General features: G+C 47.6%; 1 protein-coding gene across 2 annotated transcripts in view; it reads right to left on the bottom strand.

Annotated features, from left to right (window-relative positions):
• STXBP2 (syntaxin binding protein 2) overlaps positions 1 to 23,866 on the bottom strand; it is a 371,603-nt gene that overhangs the window by 40,377 nt on the left and 307,360 nt on the right. For both annotated transcript variants that reach the window (XM_086960353.1, XM_086960362.1), the window contains 2 exons: positions 16,238 to 16,344; positions 10,056 to 10,157 (listed from right to left, as the gene is read on the bottom strand). In XM_086960353.1, the coding sequence (XP_086816479.1) occupies positions 10,056 to 10,157; positions 16,238 to 16,344 (209 nt within the window). The remainder of the gene's footprint in view (positions 1 to 10,055; positions 10,158 to 16,237; positions 16,345 to 23,866) is intronic.

Raw genomic sequence — 23,866 nt, 5'->3', positions numbered from 1 at the left:
TAAATTAAATCATGTTCCTCAATCGGAATAATACTGCTAAAAGGGGTGGGGGAGGGGAGAGGCTGCACAGCTGCTGCACCCTACAGACTGGTTTCAAATTAGCCACAATGCTCCAGCTCTTCCGCTAATCCAGAGAATGGGGTGTTACTGACTCACTAGAGGTATTCACTAGCAGCTGTCCTGGAATACAATTTCACTGAAAAACCAAGACAACAAACACTACCTCGACTGAAGTCCACCTTTGAACTGAATAAAGCAAAGAGTCCCACACCTCAGTTGTTTCGGATAAACCCAAGTGATTCCACACAACGCCGAAATGGTCAGAAATGTGCATTGGAATATTTTTCACAAACAGCATCTTGCATTTTAAGGACACAAAGCTGTTGGTCAGCATAACTTATCTGCGTTACACCAATACTACAAATGCAGGACAATAATGTTCTAAATACAATTATTCAGAAAAGGGAGGTGGTGATGGACAGAGTATCTGAATTAAGCAGAACACTCCTACCCAGTCAACAGATCAGGGCTTGATCCATCACCGTTTTTTAGCTCACCGCACCAACCAAGCCAATTCTTTTACTGGAAAGGAAACAAGCTTCCGGGGACCGGTTTCTGGCATTACAGCCGTCTTCAGCCCGGCTTGCTTGAGTCCTGATGGTGCAGTGAGCAGTAAAAGAATTGGCTTGGTAGTTTGGTCTGCCCTGTCCCCATGATGCACTGGGCCAGGAACAGACTAATTTGCATGTAGCCAGGTTCAGAGCTGGGATGGTGCAGTGAGCTAAAAAACGGTGATGGATTAAGCCCTGATCTGCTGACTGGGTAGTAGTATTCTGCTTAATTCAGATGCTCTGTCCATCACCACCCCCTTTTCTGAATCTAAATACAATTAGGCATTGTAACAAAATTACGAAAACACACAGCACATACCTCTTCAAAAAAACTCGCTCTCATTCTCTCTGATATTTGCTGGGAGGTAAAGAATGAAATGATATGCAGTTTTGTTTTTTGTATCGAATTCAAGTCACATCAGGGTGCACGCACGACTGAATGGTCGGACGTTCTAATGAGTCCCATATCGAACATGGTAGACGCTTTTCCTGGCCACCAGAGGATGGTTTCAAAATAGTTAAAGACGTGGAGACTCTGAAGGTGAAACTTCACCGCCCTCTCTCCTCAGAGACAGAGATATGACACTATGACACGCATACAGAATATGTATAGCCGCGTGCCACTGACATTTCTTTGGCTAAACTGCCAGAAAGGTGGGCGGGGAGCTACAGATGAAAAATGTAGAAAGGCTGATGTTGCTGCTCTTAACTACATAACGAACGTGTTTAACGTTTGAAGTGCGGAAGATGCGCAGGGGGTTGGTGCGGCAGTTGTGTCACTATGTCCCAAACCGGCCAAGTTGACTGCTAAACGGGCAAAGCAGGCGCTTAAGCAACACTAATGAGCGCTCTCCATTGTGACCAGACAAAACCACAGCAATGTCCAGTTTAGCTTCTGCCTCTTAGTTGTAATGTAAACACAATGGTAAATCACCATGGCAATCCTAGAAGAGTAAACAAACTGGTACTATTGTAGTTGTACTTGTGAGACGTTAGCCTGGCATATGATGTCCACTAGTTCTAGTGGGCACCTTGCACCAGTCTAAACGACCCTTATTGATGGTGGTTGTAAAGTCAACCTTATAGAAAGCTATCCTAGTGGTAGCATGAACCAGCAGTCTTCAGGCTAAGACTTCAGTAGGCGAGTTAAGCAAGTTTTTATACCATATATAATCCCTTGAGTACCAAATGAAAGGACACCACACAAGGTATATATCAAATATATATGTATTTAATCTAAACACAACCCCTCTGCACTCTTTATGAGGTCAGAGGTAAAAATATAATACAAGTCACACAGTTAATACACAATAAGTTGCACAGTATACGTTATGCCCATGGGGCCTCACTAACCATATACTAAGGAAGTGGTATAAGTACCACGTGGGACTTAGAAAGCAGGCCTGGGGCCTGTAGAATCGCTAGGGCTACACTAAACAACCAAAGGTTAGGAAGTAGGAGACCCACGGGAGCCGCGTGCAGTGTCTAAACACAGGTGCGGGTTCCCATTGACTTTCTATGGAGTTCGTAAAAGTTACAAGTTAAGGACACTTCCGGATGGACTAGGACGGAACCCTTTTAGACTTAGACAGTAGAAGGGCCAATACCCTCGAGACTACCGGAGTACTCGTGTTACCTCACCCACAGAAGCTGGGTGCATAGGTGTCTTTTGATGTCGGGTTTCATCGTAGTTTTCTATGGAGAGCTGCAAAGAAGTGCTGCAGGCGACCAGAGGAAAAGTGTCCGGGTGGATCCAAGGGTGGGTCGGAGATGTGAAGAACCTGAAAGCAGAGGGGACAGAGTCAGGGTCACTAGCCAGTGACCAGGAAGGAACCAGGCGATGTCAGGTGCTTTAAGGTGAAGGAGGTCAACCAATCAATCAATGTACTTGTAACGCGCGCTACTTACCCGTGAGGGTCCCAAGGCGCTGAGGGGGGCGGGAAGTTTGCTGCTACAGCTCGAAGAGCCAGGCTTTGAGGAGTCTTCTGAAGGTGAATAGGTCTTGGGTCTGCCGTATATGGGTGGGGAGGGTGTTCCAGGTTTTGACGCCGAGGTAGGAGAAGGATATGCCGCCGGAGGTCGTTCGTTGGATGCGGGGGACAGCGGCGAAAAGCTGGCGGGTGGGGGTGTGGAAGCTGAGTCTGCTGTTCAGGTAGGCTGGTCCGGTGTTGTGAAGTGCTTTGTGTGCGTGGGTGAGGAGCTTGAAGGTCATCCTCTTGTCGACTGGGAGCCAGTGTAGGTTTCTCAGGTGGGGGTGATGTGGCTGCGGCGGGGGATGTTGATGATCAGTCGGGCGGAGGCGTTTTGGATGCGTTGGAGTCGGCATAGGTGTTTGGCTGGGATTCCTGCGTAGAGTGCGTTTCCGTAAGTCAGTCAGCTGCTGACGAGGGCCTGTGTCACCGTTCTTCTTGTTTCGGTCAGGATCCACTTGTAGATTCTGCGGAGCATGCGGAGGGTTTTGTAGCAGGAGGAGGAGACGGCGTTGACCTGTTTGGATATGGAGAGGGAGGAGTTGGAGATGAATCCTAGATTGAGTGCGTGGTCGGTGGGTGTTGGTGGTGTTCCCAGTGTGGTCGGCCCCCAGGAGTCGTCCCAGGCTGAGGGGGTGGATCCGAGGATGAGGACCTCCATCTTGTCCGAGTTCAGCTTCAGACGGCTGCTTCTCATCCAGTCGGCGACGGCCTTCATTCCTTCCTGGAGGGGGTTGGTTTTGACCGTGCGTGGGTCCTTGGTGAGGGAGAGGATGAGCTGGGTGTCGTCGGCATAGGAGATGATGTTGAGGCCATGGTGGCGGGCCACTAGTGCGAGGGGGGCCATGTAGACGTTGAACAGCGTCGGGCTGAGGGATGAGCCCTGGGGGATGCCGCAGATGTCGGTGGCTTCGGATCGGAAGGGTGGGAGGCGGACGCTCTGGGCTCTGCCGGTGAGGAAGGACGAGGTCCAGTCAAGGGCCTTCTCTTAAGTTCCGGCTTCTAGGAGGCGTGTTTTAGGGTGCAATGGCAGACTGTGTTGAAGGCGGCTGACAGGTCCAGGATGATGACAGCTGATGTTTCGCCATTGTCTAGTTGGCGCCTGATGTCATCTGTGGCGGCGATGAGGGCAGTCTCGGTGCTGTGGTTTCATCTGAATCCGGACTGGGGTGGGTCCAGGATGCTGTTGTCTTCCAAGTGGCGGGTCAGCTGCATGTTGACGATTTTCTTAATGACTTTGGCCGGGAATGGTAGAAGGGAGATGGGCCGGAAGTTCTTGAATTCCTTGGGGTCTACTTTCGGTGAGTTTGTCTCTTCAGCCACAAGCTCCTGGAAGCATCAACGATGACCAGGAGCTGGATTCGAGCTGTCCCATGATGGATCTAGAGGACTGCAGCACCGGTATCCGTATTGGAACCAACAAGCCTTGGCAACCCCAACCAACGCAGGATGTCGAGATTGGCTCTGTTGCAGACCAGCAAGGTCTGTGGCGCTTCTACTTTGCAGGGAAGCCGGAGCAAGCCTGGAGCAACCAGGATCGCAAGTTAGATTCAAGATGGCGTCTTCAGGGGGCTCACTAGCCAACGGGCAAGGAACCAAGAAGACGCGTCAAGCACAAATGTAAAGGCGGGGCCCACGGGACACTCACGGTGTGTGGGTGCCTGGGCTTCGGTTCAAATGATGCTCGGGGCTTCTCGTACCCCAATGAACAACTTACTGAGGCTTCAGGAAAGGAGTGCAGGTAGAAAAATGCAGGCTGTCCAAGATGTTCGGTCCCAAGTCTCTCGTGTCCGCCACGGGTCTCAGCTTTGCTGAGAATGTGGGTCGGGTCAGAGAAGTCTGGAAGTCCAGTTCTTGAGTCGCAGAGTCTTCGGGTTCTGGCAGGAGCCTTGAAACTGCAGACCGGCAAAGTTGCTGTTGGTGCTTGTTTGAACAGGGTGGTCACTCCTCTACCACAAGGGAGATGTCTTCCGTCTTCTAGTCAGAAAAAAATGTCGAAGGTCCAAGTGTTCTGTATCAAAGTTTCATTCCAGGATAATCTGAAGTCCTGGGGACACAGCTCCTATACTTATACTAAGGATGGGGCTGGATTACCTGACTAGGTCCCTCCTATTGGTGGACCTGAGAAAGGGGTGGTTACACCCCTTTCCCTTTGTCCAGTTTTGTGCTGGGGCTGGAGTGCCCCAGCAACTGGTTTGAACCGGGGTATGCATGGAGCACCTTGTGTGCCCCAGGCAGTGTCTAGATGCATTCACTGAATGCAGCCCTCCCGGACCCAATACACAAAACTCCTGTCTGGGGAGGAAACCTATTGTCCAGGCCGCCCTTGCTGGAGTTTTCCCCAGCAACAGGAGGTCAGACTCGTGTCTGTGGCAGCAGCATCCATTTTGTGATGCTGCGCCTCTGTTTAACTTTAACCGGGTAAAGCAGTAACATACATGTCTTTTCCCTCTGGGGGGGGGGGGGAGTAGTATTCCAAAGTGTTTGACACCTTACACAACATGTTTTGATAAAGTCAAACCAAAGTTAGCATTAACCACGAGGATTATAATGCACTTAAGAGTATATGGTATGGCTATATCATAGAGTGGCTTATAGGTGTATATGTGTGTTGGACCTGCGATGGGCAAGCCCAGCACAAAGGGGGTAGCTTGGCTCAAGTGTCAAGGCAAGTGAAGGTTGTCGTGTTAAGCCGGCTTTGACCCAATAATATCTCCTTGAACAACCACCAAAAAGAAGGACACCACACCACTGTTGTAGAAAAATACGATTCCTTTATGTAAAAAGTTCTCTGTTTGAATGGGGATCAGTTAGGAAAGTACATACATATTTCTTTTGGCCACAATTTGCTGGGTTTTGATTCCGGGTTGAATACAGTAAATATCTCAGGAATAAATATCATCAACAAATAGAATAAATATCAGGAATAAATATCATCAATAAATAGAATAAATATCAGGAATAAATATCAATAAATAGAATAAATATCACTTTTGTTCAGCAGAATAAATACTGGTTCATTTAAATAAACAAACATGTTCATTCTGGCATCGCTGCCACCAATTAAATATGTCAGGAACATTGACTTGCAATACGTTTCAGGATAGAAAGATTACTCTTACAGTTTATGAAGACTTCACTGCTAACGATTACAGGCTTCTCTGGGCACAAGAGGGTGGTGGGACTGAGAATCACTCGGGGGATAAGCACATATCTTCAAAGCAAGGAAACACAGTGAGCACTTCGTTTACACTCGCTGCCACCGGGTTGAGTTCTCTGTTTGCCGGTGGGGTCTAAGCGCGCCTAGGGGCTTCGTTACCACTAGCACTCAGGCGGCACCAGTTCAAAGTCTTTAGACTGACGAACGGGGCTGCCGAAGAGGTCACACAATCTTCACGCTCAGTCAAGTAAATGCCGGTTCACAGTTCCTTTTTAACAGCGCTTCCCACCTGAAGAGACGAGCCCACCTCACATCGGCTGCAATTGAAAAGCGATTCAGTCGGGTTCAGCACTTCTCCCGCCAGCGACGGGTTCTCAGGGGCTCCACGGACCTCCCTCCGACTTCGTCAAACAGGGATGGTTCCCGCCCACAGCTACAGCTGCCGATTCACTGGGGAGGGGCAGAGACAGTAGTCCCGCCCAACGAAGGCCGGCCTTTCCCCGCCCCGGCGCACCACCTCACCTCAATCTGCGCAGGAAGCACTCTACGCCTGTGGAGCTCGGAGACGTCCGAGCTCCTCGCTGGAGGCGTCGGTCACACAAGGGGCACAGAGGACGCTCGCGGTCGCGGCGAACTTGCTCTCGCCTCGCGACCCAAGTCGGTCGAAATTTACCACCGGGGGGGGGGGGGGGGGGGCGGGGAAGGCACACGAAAACGGCCACAGTCTTTTGGGGGTGACGAGGCACTCGCTGGGCAGGCGCTGTAGGCGCGAGGTCACCGCACACACGGCTGACTGGAACGCCAGTCAGGATCCACGCCAGTGACTCTTGCTTGCTCTACTGCCCGCGCTACCAGCTGCCTCAGGGGGTCAACAGGGCAGGTGTCAATCTGGTGTCAAGTCTGGAATCTCCTTCTTCACCTAGATCTGGAACATCATTATCCTATCTAGTCTTCAGGTCATCTAAAATGGCCGCCAGGGACTGGACCTTATATAGCCAGTGCCCTGAGGTGCTGGCTCGTGCCAGTAGGTTCTAGACCCTTCCTTGGGCTAGGCCGATGACATGCCACTTCTGGGGTATTTGGGTCTCTAACAGCCACCATACTGGGGTTCTAGAGCAGCCATTTTGTGTACCTGAGGGAAATAAAGTAATTCCTGTCAGGAATGTGCGCCAGGTAAAAGAGCGCCAAAACCTTGAAAGGTCAAGGTTCATGGAGGCTCCAAGGGGAGTCACTCTCACATGAGGAAAATGGATGGCCACCATTTTGAGGTCATTCATACAGGTTGCCAATCCCAGTCTATAATGTCACAGGTTTCACCAGGTGTCTTGTAAATAGGTGCCAAAAACCTTGTGAACAACTGGGCGTCAAGGAACATCTAGCCCCATGAAACAGCACACAAAAGGTCCTGGTAGACAAAGAAAAGCGACAAATTTTGGGAGGTACAGGGGAACAAAAGAAATCAGTGGTGATGGGACTCTCAGAAGCAGACAGGTCTAACAATGTGTCTATATGTAAAGGTAGGTATAGGTATACTATATCTAAGTAAGGGGTAAAATTGATACTTGTATAGCGCACTACTCACCCGCAAGGGTCTCAAGGCGCTTGTACGAATACCGCTGTGGAACCCATCCTGGCTTTCCCTGTGAGGCGTCCACTCCTGGGCACCCCCAAGGTGGAGGCCAGGCATCCTTAGCGTTGTGGGGGCCGTTGTGGAGATTAAGCAAGCTATTGCCCAGAGTTGCAGAGTGGGACTCCATGATTGGAATAGGCACCGAGGCGAGAATTATCAGGTCCGTGGAACTTTGAGCCAAAGACCCGCCGAGGCGGGGAATTGAACCCTGGTCCCGGGCTAGACCTCTGCATCAGGGTCTGCCGCTCTAATCATTGAGCCACACTTCTGCTGATTACACCACCTTACCCAGGCTGTGTGAACAGACCCGTGGTGTCAGTTTGGAAGGCAAACCAGGGGTGGCACAATACATAATGCAGCCCCTGGTAGGCCTAGGGTGCACCTATGCCCTGGGTACCTATGGTACACTATACAGGGGCTCACAAGAGTGACCCAGTAACCAATCTGGTATGTACCTAAAGTATATGGAGTCCATTTTATATAGAAAGCAGATAGCCTGGGGCCCTGAATAGCAGGGGCCCAGGCCAACTAAGTCGAAAACCAGCAAAACACCAGGAAAAAAGTTGGGGTAACCATACAGTCAGATTCCACCTTCCTACAGTACTGCTGCAAGCCAAGGCTCGATAACCCCATGCTGTGCAGCCAAACTTCACTTTGGCAGCCATCGCCAAGTGGAACCAGTGTGAACACGTATTAGGGCAAGAGCTAGTAAAACATCTGTTTACCAAGTGATTTCTCGTTGGTGATGTCTTTGCTCTCGCAAAAAGTAATAGCACATAAAACTCAAACCTAAGCAAACTTGACTACCACCCTCCCTAAAACTGTGTCTGATCCTACAAGACAAACGAGAAGTTAAACATCTTCCCGGAAATGCCAGAGCCGGACGATTCATGGAAATTCCTTCATTTCGAAGCAGTAAGTCTACAGGTGTCGTTGTACTTACTGCTGATCTTCGTCGATTGAGGCGCCACATGTTTGCACAACACACACGGAAACACACAAGTGCTTCACGTACTGAATTAATACTCATTCTACTTCTAATAACCTTTAGCACTACAATCCATCTTACAACTGAGCGAAGGCAAGCCAGACACGTTTTATACACGGTTTAATTTAGGACTGCAGCTGTGAAAGTTAGGTCTGTAATAAAAAAAATTTAAATAAAAATAATGTCTCTGGAGTGACAATACTGGCGTGAAAACAAACGTAATTATCAAAGCATTTAGGGGATGGATTGTGCCAATGCTCATGTCCGTACTCCTCCTTCTGCCCAATTAATTTCTATGGCCAGAAACCAAGAAAACAAGCCGACAGGGGTAAGGAAACTGAAAGCGGCGACGCGCGTATTCACAGGAACACACGCATTTCTTACGCACTGAGCATGCGTGCGGCCAACTTTGCCTGGGGCATGGAGTGCGCGGCAGTGTCCGGGGCTCCCGTGAGCTAAGGGAGCCCCGCGTGTTTGTAGCCAGTGTGAAGGAGCCCTCCAGCAGAGATGTCCGACGGGAGCCCACCCCGTCTCTGTGAATGCTGCTGCGGGGATCCTGTGAGCATGACGGAGCCCCGCGTGTTTCTGCGCCAGTGACTGGAAAAGAGGCCCCCCTGCCACGAGGAGACCAGCCGGGGAGGAGCGCAATCCCCACAAGAGCCGGTAAGTGGGACGTGTGGAGCGCGCATAAACATAAAAAAAATGCTATTGCAGGAGGCTGACTTGCCTCTGAAGCGGGACAGGCGATGTGCACAGCGCGTGGCTGTACGTGCGCGTACACCAGCTCAAATCGCCAAAAACTCTGTGCGTGCCCATCTCCTGTCCCACTTCCGAAGCAAGTCCACAACAATAGGCCTCGCTGGCGACAGTGCTTCGCCCTGCGTACGCCAGGCTCGACCTAAAAACCACACATTTAGAAAAGTTCCAAAGTTCCCATTACAATTAAGAGTTTTCTATATTTGTTTATGAATTAAATAAAATATTTAACGATTTGTGTATTTGCATCATGTATACTTGTTTCTATATTGCTGTGTATTGTTTTGAGGTTCTTATGGTAGAAAATGCCTTAGTTGGGGTACCCAATTTCTAGTAAGGGCTCAGTGGGGTGTCTCCAGATCCTGGTAATGATTCAGTAAGCATCCACAGAAGTCAAAAGGGTAAGAATTGCAGTGTTAAACAGTACTTGCTCCACAGCATGATGCACTCTATGACACCCCCTCAGCTTCTTACTGCTTTGGCGATGCATCCGGTAAAGTGCGCTGCATTGACCAACCGATGTCTGGTTGTACAGGGTGGTGCCTGTATGCTACGATTACTGCTCAGTTGCAGGGCTGTGGCGATACATATAGTTGTGTGCTCTTCTTTCTACTTTGTTACACTTCAGTGGCATGAATATCATGGTGTGGTCTGTGCCACCAAGTCTTACTGCTACATTACTCTCCTGCGTGGGTGGAATCAGTAGTACTTTATGCCCCATCGCAACTTACTGCTCTGTTCTACTGCCTTGGAGAAGCATACATTAGGGCACTGCGACACATCTCTGCTCCGCCCTACTGCTGGGGGGCGGCATTCAGTTGTGCACTCTAGGCTGCAACCTTGGTTTACTGATACTTCCTACTGGTGTGGAGATGCATAGCTATGTGCTCTATGCAACCACCTCTGCATACCACTTTAGCAACAAACAATGGTCTCTTACCTCAATCACATCGCGTAGCATAGGCGTCCAGCGGGAGAGCTGGTATGTGGTAGCTTCTAGACGAGGCCTTCGCTCAGGTTTGCTTTGGATGTTGGTGCTTGACTGAGGAGGAAAGAAAAAGTCCTGTGAGACTGGACAGATTAACTAGAGAAGCAAGAATAGAAAGGAAAGAAGAAATGTGAGCCCCTGAGAGAGGCAAACCTACCTGCAGCTACCAAGTCTGAAAAGCAAGGAAAGGAAGAAAGGAAAGATAGAGTGAATACATTAAGATGTTGGAAGAAACACTGCTTACCATGCTACATGCAGCTACTCGTGTGCAGTGGACTACGTTAATATATTAAGGTTCAAGCTAAGGTAGAAGGAAATAAGCGACGTCAACATAAACGCGCTGAAATGTGTCACACATCTGACCCCTAAAATGACCTCAATTCAGCAAATGAAAAAAACTGTTTTTGGATCCGAGATGCTGATACTGTGTGGATGCACATTATATATAATGACCCTGTGCATGAAGCATGCGATTGAAAGGTGTGCATTGCACTGACATGACAATTTTAATACGCTGCGCCATGAAGACACTAGGTGTGAAGTGTGTCACAGTCTTTTTGAGAGCCCAGGGGGCCCCAAAGTGAGCAGACATTACCAGGTTGTGTTGAACATTGAAATGTATACTGTGTCAGGGAAATGTGAAATTATATGGTGGATTCCTGATTTGCCTAACCACACCTTTCACTGTTCACAAACAATGCTAACTGGACACACAGAAACATTTATAAAGATTTTCAAGAAGGCCAAAGGCTTACTAGGCATGGGAACAGACAAAATGGTTTTGCAAAGTGATGCACATACAGTAACTCCCAGTAATTGTTATCTATCTAGGTCCATTAGGTAGCATTACCTTCATACACACACCCACACCCCTTATATGTGTAAAAATGCCAGATTTTCACTTTTCAGTAATGCTCTCTCTCATGATGATCAGATGTGAAAGAACAACTCCGAAGGCTTATAAGTAGTGACTACATATTAAAACCCTCTTCATAGGTAATGAGATGCTGGAGTAATGTAGATGACCTACCCCTGTGGCAAATGAAGCGTTATTTCTCACTACTCCATAATAAGCCACAAGATGCTTGTCCTTTGCAGAGCTCCTGGTTGGATGAAGGCTTACTTAGGCCAGAGAAGGAAGAGTTACTTACCTTCGGTAACGATATATCTGGTAGAGACACAGTCTAGCCACGGATTCCTTAACTTAGAATATCTCCCCCAGGCGCCAGACTGGATCCGGAAAATCTTTTTTCCTCAGCAATACCTCTGCATGCCGGGAGGTGGCGTCGCCCGGCTCCGTCCTGACATCGTCCACGGAAGTGAAGTCAATGGAGCCATATAAGGCCCTCCCGGCGTGCTGACGTCAGTTTTCTACAGGAAACTTTTCCGCGCCGCAACGCGAAGCCATGCAAAAAACTGCGATAGCATAGGAACAGTATGTGTAAAAAAAGAATAAAATCATTGAAAAAGCACCCCGTACCCGGAGGGCTGAAGGGAGCCCACAGAGTACTTGTTGCGAGCAAGGGCTTAACAAATTGCCAAGCCGTGCCCCCCCTCGAGGGGGCAACGACAGCGGCACAAAAGATATGAAAAGCGAGGCGCAGCTAGTCACCACAGAAGGGAAATTAAAAGAACCACAATATTGAAGCAACATGTTGCAAGACAAGAGATTAGAAGTGAACAACCACTAGAAAGTTCACCACACACACACTCCAGAGATTAAAGAACTGTAGCACCAAGAGAACCCAACCGACTGCCAAGGAAAGGAGGAGGCATAGGTGTGGGTGGTGGGAGGGAATTAAAAACAAAAAAACTCCATGCATGGGTAGCACAAGAGGAAAACACGAGACGGTAGTAAAAAGTATAGACCTGAACCACCTTAAAAAGTGGACGGAGTGGAGAGCCAAAGGGCTCGATAGCTGCCAAAGGAAGGTGCAAGAGCACGCCACCAACAAAACAATAGGACGGAGGGGAGTCCGAAGGGCCCTACATAGAACAACACACCCTACCCCAGAGTGAAGTGTGAGAGCACACCTCCGGAAGATCAAAGCCACCAGAAAGAGGGAGGCTAGGTGGAAAGACACCATATGAAAATGTCTTCGCAGAGTGGGGAGGATTGGTGGGCGTTAAGGAATCTATGGCTAGACTGTGTCTCTACCAGATATATATTGTTACAGAAGGTAAGTAACTCTTCCATCTGATAGACATCTAGCCGCAGATTCCTTAACTTAGACTAGATACCAAAGCCATACCCCATAGGAGGAGGGTCTGCGAAACAACCACCAAGTTCAAGGAGAACATATTCGTCAAGAGGCTGACGAAAAAACGGTGGAAACCGCAATGCCAGGACAACAGACATCAGACCCATGACCCACTTTAAGGAGCATGAACAAGGGATGGTAAAAGACACCAAATCAGACGAGGGACGGTGTGAGACCTCTCTCGCCCAGACATAGACAAAAGGAAAACAGAACTAGAAAGTTCTGTGCCAACGTAAGAAACAATGAAGCGAGACCTTCAAAGAAGGATCCAGGCATTGGTCTCTGTAACCCAAGAAGAACGAAGTACCAAGGGTCAACACAACATGACATACCGCCTGAACACACACCACAGTGGAAGCCACAAGAAACGGGACAGTCGGAGCACTGTCCGCCCAAGAACCGGAGCCGCAGCATGAGGCCCGTGGGTGGAAGAAAAAGCACCTTAATGTGTCCTGCCTAGGACATGTGACAACAGTGGCAGGGCCGAGCCCAAAGCCTAGTGCCAACAGAGACAGAGGAGCCACCATTTGAGCAAAAAGCTCAGGAGGTAGGCATGCAGCCAAACAAATTAAAAGGCACCACTGTGAGTGGATAACCTGCAAGACTATGAACACACAGAGGACCCTATCCCGAAGGAAAGAGTAAGCAAGAATGTCTGACACCAAGACAAAAAAGACTTAGTATGCGAGCACCCTAGTGGCGTGTAGAATCCACGATATACACACACAAGAGACAGGAATGTCGACACGCGTACGTGGAGTGACTAAATACTAAATAGGAGAGTAATGCAAGTGTCACCATGGCACTGATGTGCTGCATAACAGTTAAGAATGCCGAAAAAATAACAGGTCCAAGAGGGGGAAGAATCCTGGTCTCCCGTGAGACTGCAGAAACATAGACCACAAGACTGCCCATAAAGGATAAAAAGAAGGCACAGACAGAGGCCTGGCACGAAAAGCCTACATCGCCAAAGACCAACACAGTCTACCAAAATAAAGAACGTCGAGAAGAATAAACAAACAGTAATGCCACCCAAGAGGCATCTGTGCCATAATGGGAGTAAGAACTCACACCCAGAAAACATCAGGGGTGGAGCACAGATCCAGAGGTAGAAAGGCATAGACCAGAGCCACTCCTTGAGAACTAGGAATATGCATAGGAAGGAAGGGACAAACCGGACCCTGTGTCCTGCACGAAGCACCGGAGACCGTGCCTGGGAAGACCGGACCAAACCCCGCCATCCAATTCCACCCCCCCCCCTACCCCTACCCCCTCCCCCCAGGGGCGCATGTCCACCGATAGACAGGCAAAAAGTGCACAGAGAGGTTGTAGGAACACGCCAGGGTGACAAAACCCCCTACGGAGGCGGGGATGTATTACGGACCAACCATAGACAACCAATAGTATCCCTTGGAGAGAAACCAATCCTATGGATCTCACCAGAGGAGACATCCTACAACAGTCTGAAGAGTCAGCTGGTGCCAAAAGTTCCTGGGCAAAGAAGAATAGCAATATGATTGCCAACAAATACCTCACATAGGGTAAGGCACAACCCTACAGAAGAAGGGTCCCTCTTGAGACAAGCTTGTAGGCAGAGGCTCAAAAGAAAGGTAAACACAGCTTAACAAGCTGTACCAGAATAAGTAAACAACACGGCCGAGCAGCCACACAACCCAGAACATCTGATGCCCACAGCGGGCAGCAGAAAAGAGATTTAGACAGGAGGTGCCTGAACGCAGAAACCGCATGGGCGTCAAAAAGAGCGACCCCATTAAATGGTATATCTTCCTAAGCCGCTCCTGAACATGGTCTGGGAAAACAACATCACGCATTCATGTGTGGCGGCGTATGGCAACCGAGTAGCCATAGTACGAACCACAGTGTCCGTGGTGTCCATGGCAGACCGAATTGAGAAGTGTGCCATATCATGGCCATCACTGATTAGGCGGGTCAGATCAGCACAAGAGATCCCCAGCAAGGAGGGGAGGAGCCGCCCAACAGCATTCCAAAGGGCAAATGTAGCTCGAGCAAATATACACAACGTGTTGAGGGACCTGAGTCCCGAGCTGGCGGATGTAAACACATTGCAGCCATATGACTCCAACCACCGAGACTCCAGAGTGGGAGGATGCAACGGAACAGGAGTCACAGAGAGAGCTGCCTGAAGGCCAAGTCCTCCAGCTCTAGGACTGAGGTTCAAACAGGCGGGGTCAGTGGGAGCAGGCCGATGTGCCACAGGACGATCGACCGGGTCCCCCGAGGAGGGCCGTGCCCACGTTCCGAGAAGGATGTCAAACAATGACTCCGCAAAAGGTAACAATGGTTCCATGTTCCCCGCGCCCTGGTGGAGAATATCCAGCAAAGGCTCCGAAGGACTGGAGAGTGAGGGTGGCTCCATCCTTAAAACGTCTGCAGCCCTGCAAACAGCCCTGACTAACATCCACTTGCCTCCGTGGGCGTGATGGACGCAAGCTAAACCGGCCACTCAATAGAGGCTCAGCAGCATGATGAGTAGGCCAATGCTCCACTGGCGCCTGCTCTGGAGGGCAGTGAAATGACTCAGGGGGTGGTGAACCCGCCGGGACCACATCCTCCACCACAAACGCTGGAGACGATACTGGCGTCGGGGCAACGTCGAGCCGGCGTCGGAGACCTTTGAAAACGCCCTGACTGGCGGAGTGGAGCAAGCGTCGGCGACCTCCGAAAAGGTCTTGACTCCGAGTCGAGCCGGAAACCTCCGAACAGGCCTCGACCCTTCGAGTAGAGCCGGGGTCGGCGACCTCCGCAAAGGCCTTGAGTCGATCCGGCGACCTCCAAAAAGATCCCGACCGTCTGAGTCGAGCCGGCGTAGGCAGCCTCCACGGGAGGAGGAGACCTGCGTCGCGAGGGTTCCGTACTGGACATCCAGTCCGACAGCAGCTTCATGCTGCAAACGTCGCACTCCACTGAGTTATGGTGCTCTTCCAAGCACCATATACAGAGATCGTGAGGGTCGGTCGCTGACATCTGACGCAAGCAGGACCGGCACGGTTTGAAGCCCACAAGGGGCATCGAACACACTGCTCCTGGATGCAAAAGGGCGTCGAAAAGGCCTGTAATAAACGATAACAGGCCCGAGGTATTACTTGCCCGGATCCGCGTTAGGAAGGGGAAAAGAACAAAACTGACGTCAGCGCGCCGGGAGGGGCTTATATGGCTTCATTGACGTCAATTCCGTGGATGACATCTGGACGAAGCCGGGCGACGCCACCTCCCAGCATGCAGAGGTATTGCTGGGAAAAAAGATTTTCCGGATCCAGTCGGACGCCTTGGGGGATATTCTAAGTTAAGGAATCTGCGGCTAAATGTCTCTATCGGATTAATACGATTTATCAAAGGTCACAGTGTAAATCACATAATACCTGCTCTCTGCAATCCACGGGTAAGAATTTGAAATTTATGATTTGGCCGAAATCGCCTCAAACCTCAATTCTTAAATCAGAATGGGTACGCAAAGTTATCATTCATTCAAAATCTCAGCATAAGAGGCTGAGTTACTCTAGACTTATTCTTGCAGAAGTCTTCCACCCAACATTTGGTTTCACCCTTTCTTAGGTGCAGCTGCCATGATTCTTAACTTCTCACTGCTACAGATTGGGAAAATCTTCTCCCAGTTGCCTTGTTATAGATCACTGCCAATATGGTAATGGGCCCTAATGTACTCGAATGACAACACATTTCGAAATACTGATAAGTGAGTGTGGAACAGAATAGTTACTAATGAGTATGATGTGCATCCAAGGTCACACTAAGAGCACAAATAATGGATGGTGACAATATGTGTATAACACAGGCCGGTTGTGACAAGTGCGAGTTTGCAAGAACACCTCATACCCCAGTAACAACAGGAACTCCTAGCAGTTGCATGTTGCGGATGATGTTGCTGTCCTGCTGAACATTGGCATGCTGGATGAGTTTGGTAAGGTTTTCCTCGCTGATTCCTGCAGATGGAACACAAAGGGTATCAGGCTACGATATAAATGATATCAGTCGCCTAATGTATGTCTCCTTTTTATGTAAAGAGCAAGCCCTGCTGTTGACACGGGGGAAAAAAAGAAACATCAGATATTGTGTGCTGACAGATTAACAGCACACGCCAACACATTTAGGGTCATACCAGTAGAGCCAGGAGTTCAGCTCCCAGTACTGCATGGGCCCTTTGCCCATCACACTTCTTGTCTTTGCCACTCTCAGCCCACTTCTTAGTTGTGACTTCCAGCCCAATCTATACATTTACAATTTGCTTCTCCTCTTCTTCAACTCTAGCCCACTACTGCAAACTCTTGTACCATATCTTCACCCTGCCACAACACTGTTTATCCCTTACTCCCTCCTAGTGCATATCCCTTTCCCACTAACAACCCTTCTCCTCACAACTTCCTCTCCACTGTCTTTAAAGACAAAACTGTCAGTAGCCCCTTAAAGGGCACTGGGCTGTCCCATCAACCTATCCCTTCCTTCCCCTACATCCAGGATCACAAAAAAATTAGCCATCCGATCAGATGTCTCTTTCTCAATCCAACCAGGTTCTTAGGATATGAATAGACCAGCAAGGAGAAGACATTCAAGTCCCTCGAACAATTGGAACTTGTTAAGCAATTAATCCATCAGCACGTCTTTCATATTGCCATAGTATCCTTTAAAGTTGTACCCATGTAACTAATTCTATATTTACACTTAACAAACGCTGTCAATATAGGTCTTTGTTCACTTGCCTTTTTTTTTTTTTACCTGGGGAGAATTGCCATTAATGGGCCACATATGCCTAAAAACCTGGAACTGCTCTTTTTCCAATTCATTCGTGTTTGAATACATTGATTTTATTGACAGTTGAAATAAAAATATATACACATCTCAATGCATTTTAAATAATATATTATGACTCCGATTTTTATTTAAGAGTATTAAATTCTCATTTAAATAAAAACAATAAGTGAAATAAATTAGACTATCTACCCACATCTTACAAAGGAACCAAAAACTACAAGCCCATAAGCCTTATATTATGGATACAAAATCTCAGAATAAGCATTCAATCTCAGTGTTCACCACTTTTGACACTTCAAATTCTGCATTTAGGAGCACGATTTGCAGCAGAAATCTGGGTTTCTATTTACCAACCAGTATCATGCAATTTTTGCATCACAACTCTTTTTGTTCACTTGCAAACTACTCTTGAGAGTTTTATACAAAAGTTTTCAAATGTTGACACTGGTTCAGAGGAATCCTTGTTAATTTACTGCACCCACACAATTTTGCTTTTGTTGTCAACCCTCAAGCAACTCTCACCACAAGACACTGCATCTAATCTGCATTTCCTATCCAATGCCACTCGGCTACATTTGCATGTTAGTTCATAATTCATTGGTCTTCTGTTTGCAGTAGACTAGCATTAAAGGTAGACACCACACCCTCTTCAACTTTTTTGCAAACATTTCCACCCACGGCTGTCCCTACACTTCAAGCAACCATGGTTTCATTATACCTTCTATGTACTTTCTATTATTCCACAGTAAGCCACACCAATTGGCTTCTAACGGGTGCAATTAAAAAAAAATCTGCTGGTTATGCATAGACCACTTCCACCAAAGGATGAAAATTGCTAATTTCCTGTGTGTCATTTGTCTCAGCAAATCTTGTTCTCTTACTGGTAACTTCTGCAGGAACAATCATGATCTCTGAACATAACTTGTGCTTCCTTTCAGTTCAAGGTTTTTCCCTGAACTCTGGCCAGATTGTTGCTTCTTGTATTCTCACAATATAATATGCCCCAATGCATTCATTACTAATGAGCTCTCTATCATGTTGCAAACACATTCTTGATATCGGTCCTGATTGTTGTAAATTGTTTGATATAGTTCCCCGTTAGTTGGAGCCTGCCACTTTGGGTTTTCCAACTATGACTACTAATGATGAAGACATATCACTATTTCTTAGTTTCGGTTTCAACTACTGTTGGAAATTTGTCCTTTCAGTAGGGTCACCTCTAATTTTATTTGCCTTTTTGTTGAACCCTATTTTTGCAGTCTATCAAATTTAATTTACCCCTGCAAACCAGTAGTAAAGGGCTTGTGCCTCTCCTTTCAATACATCAAAATTAGTATACTCTTGCTTAGCATATTTAAGTGACCTTCAGTCCCTAGCATATGGTACCAAGGAGTTACTAGGGTCTGTAAGTTAAATGTCATATGTGGATCGCAGCACACCCATTGTGCCATCCACTACAATGAGAAAGTAAACAGGTCTACATGTCTGCTATAGTAGCCTGGTTGTGCACATTTTAATTGCAAATTCGACCTGTCAAAATAAACCTTAATCAGGCCTAGAATCTTCGCTGCGGCGGACATTCTGCCGCGGTGCTGAAAAAAAATGACCCGTGCGTGGTTCGGATCGCCCCTGGCTGTCCTCCACACACGCCCACTGCGGACTCGGATGGCCGGGGGCGTCCGACGCATCAAAGAGGCTAAACTCTCCTTAAAAATATTTATAAGTCACTTGTAAGTAGGACTTATTGGCCCTGAAGGCAGGTTGCATGCCATTTAAAAAGAGGACAAGTGAATGTTTAATGTTAAACCGGTCCTTACAGTGAAAATGTTCTTGAAGCTATCTTCACTGTAGCAGGTTTGGCTGTTCCACCGGAAAACACTGATACAATATTACATACTAATCCTGTATCTCAGAAACGGGGCTAAGAGGAAAAATAAGCAACCAATTTTATTAGCTGTTAAAAATCCAATTCAACTGTGAAGTCGAATTTGTTCTAAATACTAAGGAAAAGTAACTTTTAAAAAGTTACCCGTGTCCTACCTGAAAGCTAAATCTGTGTTTTGTTCTCCCACTTTTCCCAGCCAGTAATTAGCACTTAAAATAGGCCTGAATGAGGTGTCATGTTACTTTCAGACGCTAAACAGGATGACCTGAATGGGCAGAGATAACCCATCTGCACCTGACAGAATACATAAGTGGGCTGGGAGGATCTTTTTTGACATTTAAGTTTTTAAATCCGAATGTGACATTCTAGCAGATCGACAGGTCTACTGGGTCTTTTCATATGCACTTGGTTCACCCTTCAAAGAGAACTCCCTTGTCACAGGCAAATGTTAGCTGAAACTTGAGCAGGGCCCTTCTGCTGTCTCCCCAAACAGTCAGGCCCCAATTACAGTAGGAATCTTTTGACATTATTACAGTGTCACAGCCTGTTAGACAGGTTTGCTGGATTTAAATAAAACATTTGAGATGCTCTACAAAAGAGAGAAAGAAAATGCCTAAACTATTTCTGTGTTTCCATGGTCTGGTTCCTGAATACTAATTTCTGTTCTACCAGACTTCTGTCTCTGAGGTTGTTGCGAGTTGAGGGACTGCCTAAACCGGATATTGGAATCAGATGGGAGAGGACACTAGGTTTACCATAGTAAACACCCCCACACTCTCCCAGCCCTCAGAGCGGACGAAGACCTAAGCAATATGGCAAAAGCCTAAAGTGAATAGGGTTAGCCCCAGGAACCTAACTCCATTGATTGGGACGTTCTAAGGTGTCATTTACACCCACAATTGTGTGCCAGGCATTAATGTGGCCTCTACAGTTAGCCACTTTGGATCACTCCTGGACCTATGGAAAATCAGAACAGAACTGAACCTCCTGTCTGAGACATGAGAAGAGCCCTAAAGGACTGGATCTGATTTGCCTCGAGTATCAGTGAGAAATAAGTAGACCCAAGGGTCATAAGGCTCAACCCCTGAAGTTAAAGGGATGCAACGATCTAAAAGAGTCAATTCAATTCAAGAAGTCTTTATTCGATAATTAAATCATAAAAGACATATAACACAGTATACAATTCTCTAAAATACATGTACATTCAATAAGATAGATAAGGTAAGTATCTTTCGGTAAAAACATGGATTAAATTTAAGTAAACATGGGGACCCCTTCCCTACAGATGAGTATACTCAGCCTATAGCCTTGTTGACAGGATATGTCGGGTACTTAGGGTAGAAATCGTGTAGGTCCCATACAGATATGGGGCAGTCTCCTATTTTGGGCGGGTTGGATCGTAGATAGGGGACAGTGTTCCTATTTCTAAATTTCACAAGGATCAGGTCCCCACTGATGTCTTTGGTTAAAGACCCTAACCAGCCCACCCTTCTAACACACAGGATTCCGCCGTCGTGATTGGGTGCAAGTGGTCTATTTTGGGATAGCCAAAATATGACCTTATTTAAAAGCTCCTGGCGACTTTCGGGTTTCCCGTGGGAGGGTGCCGGTATTCCCGAGAGGACAAGAACAAAAGGGGCGGCTTCTGGGGGTAAGTGTATGGGTGCTACTCTTTTTGGATCCACTCTAGTAGCAGTATACTTAGTAAACCCAAGTTTAGGGGCGACTTTAGGGACAGTTGTAGCATTTTTGTTAGGAGGCTGTGAGGAAGTTTTGGGATGTTTCCTTGTTTTAATAGGCAAAGGTGCATTGGGGCCAGTAGGTAGATCAGAACCATTCGAAATTACCTTCTTCGAAGCGAATGGAGAATTGGCTATAGTGGTTATCTCTTTTGTTATAGTAATAGCCGGTGGGGCTCTTCCCCCGTTAGAAGAATCTTTAGTGAGTGGTAAAGAGTTAGCTAGAATTATTTTTTCAATACCTGTTAATCTATCACCCAGGGCATTGACTTTTTCTACCAATGGTAGTACGATAGAATTTAACAGTAGCTCTAACTGGGACAGTAGGGGGAAATAGGGAGAAGGTACTTGGTCTTCATGTTTTCTGGTCTCCACCGTAGTTAAGGTGGGGATAGAGACAGGCGATGTAGTACCAGCGCACAGTTTAGGTGTTTTAGGATGATTCCCACTCTCATTTGTCCCGTAAAGCTTCATTTTAGTATTTGGGCCCTGAGATGAAGCGATACCTTGGGTATTGTTTGTTAGAGATGGTGGAATTGAGTCACTGGGTTTGCTAGTTTAAGTGATAGTGCTGTTGCTTTTTACGGAAAATGGGGATGCCACTGGGGCGTACTTGGTTCCTCATAAGGCATTTATTTCCTCCCAAAAAGGCAAAATCTGCGAGCTATCAGGAATCACTGGGGGAGATAGTGAAGTTACTAACGGTTGGCACGGCTCCATCGCATCGTCGCTGGAAGTGGGCGGTGTTCTACTGGTCACGATAAAATTTAGGACCCCCTGGCCTGAGTCGCTTAAAAAAAAAAAAAGGAGTTTTTTTGTTGTTGGCCCCCTTGCGTGACATAGTTCAGTCAACAAGGCTTTCAGGAGAAAATGAACTGGCCAAAGAGTGTCAATGTATGGCTCTAACAAATGTACCTCCTCTTTGCGTGGAGCCAAGGGGGCTGCCCCGTCCCGTCCTTCTCGGGCCTCTGAGGGCCGCAGAGGGCCGCAGAGGGCCCGCCCTTTGCCCAGGCTTCGCCCCGGGCTATGTCCCGCGCGCGTCCCGTGGCGCGGGAATAGGGGCGAGATTAAATCACTGCTGGCGGGGGGCGGGGGGTGTAGGGGGGGAGGGGGGGGGGGGGAACGCCGAGAGAAGAGGCAGCGGCTGGGTAGCAGAGAGCCTGCTGGACCTCGCAGTCCCTCGGCGTATGAGGCAAACCCGGTCCTTTCCCCTTTACTCGAACCCACACAGAGTGACAAGCGCTGGCCATGCGCTGGGATCCCACGACGTCCTTCCCTCGCAGCCGGTGACAGCAGCACACCGTGAGCGGCCCTGCGGAGCGGGGGCTGCGATAAGTATTTAAAATGTCCAGGTTGGGGGGGGGGGGGGGGGCGGGAACGCCGAGGGAAGAGGCAGCAGCTGGGTAGCAGAGAGCCTGCTGGACCTCGCAGTCCCTCGGCGTATGAGGCAAACCCGGTCCTTTCCCCTTTACTCGAACCCACACAGAGTGACAAGCGCTGGCAATGCGCTGGGATCCCACGACGTCCTTCCCTCGCAGCCGGTGACAGCAGCACACAGTGAGCGGCTCCTTACTTGCAACTGTCTAGCAAAGTCGGTGTCAATTGGACCTGGACTAGACTCTGCTACCCACCTTGTAAGTCTCTAAGTGCCTCTCCTGGGCTGGGGGCTTTAGAAGTGTACTTCTATGGCAGATTGGGACATGAGGGACTAAAGTCAAAAGGTAAAATTTTTTGACCAGGTCGAGGCTGGCTGGTGTATCTGACCCGTGCTCCATTGCAGTCAGCAGCCAATTGCACCTATGTCTGGACCCATCACAACAACTTACTATTGTTGGCACTTTATGCTTCTTGGCGCTAATTCTACTATCTCCAGGACCCTCAGTTTTTAATTTGTTTTGGTACTTTTATTGTTTTGAATTTCAAGGTTATTCCCTTTTTAAGTACAGCATAAATACTTTACACATTGTTTCTACAGTGCGCCTGTCTGCTCTGTACTACAGATAGCAGGGAGCTGAGGTCAGGTTTATTTAGTAACTTTAACGGTGCAGCCTGACAACAGTTGTGATTATTACTCTAGTTGGGTTCTCATCACTCTCTTTAATAACCCAATATCTTCCAACTACAATTCCTCTCACTCCTTTATGGCTGCACCTGTTCCAGTTACTGTCTCCTCGTCACTTCTGTTCGTAACAGTCTATGAAAGTGTTTTGACAATATTTAGATAAAAAATTTATTAGATGGCATGCCTCTTTTATAGACTGCAACTTCTCATTCTTTGGTGCCACTGTCAATCAATTTTGTCAGTTTTGTGACATATTCCAGGAGTACACTGTTGATAAAGGCTCTAAAGTCCATTATTTTATAACCCTGGAGTTTCATTTGCTCCAATGAGTCTTGCTTATTCTATTTTATTGTTTCAAGCATTTTAAATTTAGACTGATTTTCATGAGCCCAAATCGAGGCCGATTTTGAAAGTTTTGAAAACCTTTTGAGAGCAGAATCTCACTATAAGAATACACTGAGTAACTGAGTTGTGGTAAGATTCTTCAATCTTATTTCCACACAGAGTAGCAGCGTCTGCTTTTGATCGGTTAGAGAAGGAGCTAACCAACTCTTCTACAACATTTGAATAACTGCATTGTTCTGAGCATCAACATCTCATCCCAACTTCAGGTACCAGCCAATTGGAATAAACAAGGACTTGGTTTTCACATAAGGAAAACATTATGTAACTATCAGTTTACAGCTTGTAATATTGTAAATCATATGTTGGGCACAAGCCAGCCATCTAGGTTTGGGCGCTGACATCGTAAGTTATTTTTCTTCAGAGAGATTCCATTTTTGAGGTGACCTGCAATACCACTACTGAAACCCACAAATGCACCACAACAGACTAGACCTCACTGTATTCTTCCACTGTGGGTCAGATTATAGGTGTAGAGATAAGAAGCTATGAGTAGATGTATATGTGTTTGAATAATATTGTGATTGTCACACACTGTATTGCGTTCTTGCATGTACAGGCGATGCAAAGCTCCAGAACTACAACTTGCAAACTGTTTTTAATTTGCA

Source organism: Lissotriton vulgaris, chromosome 1_1 (genome assembly GCF_964263255.1).
Source record: "Lissotriton vulgaris chromosome 1_1, aLisVul1.2, whole genome shotgun sequence".
NCBI lineage: Eukaryota > Metazoa > Chordata > Amphibia > Caudata > Salamandridae > Lissotriton > Lissotriton vulgaris.
This window is presented reverse-complemented; position numbering and strand designations above follow the sequence as displayed.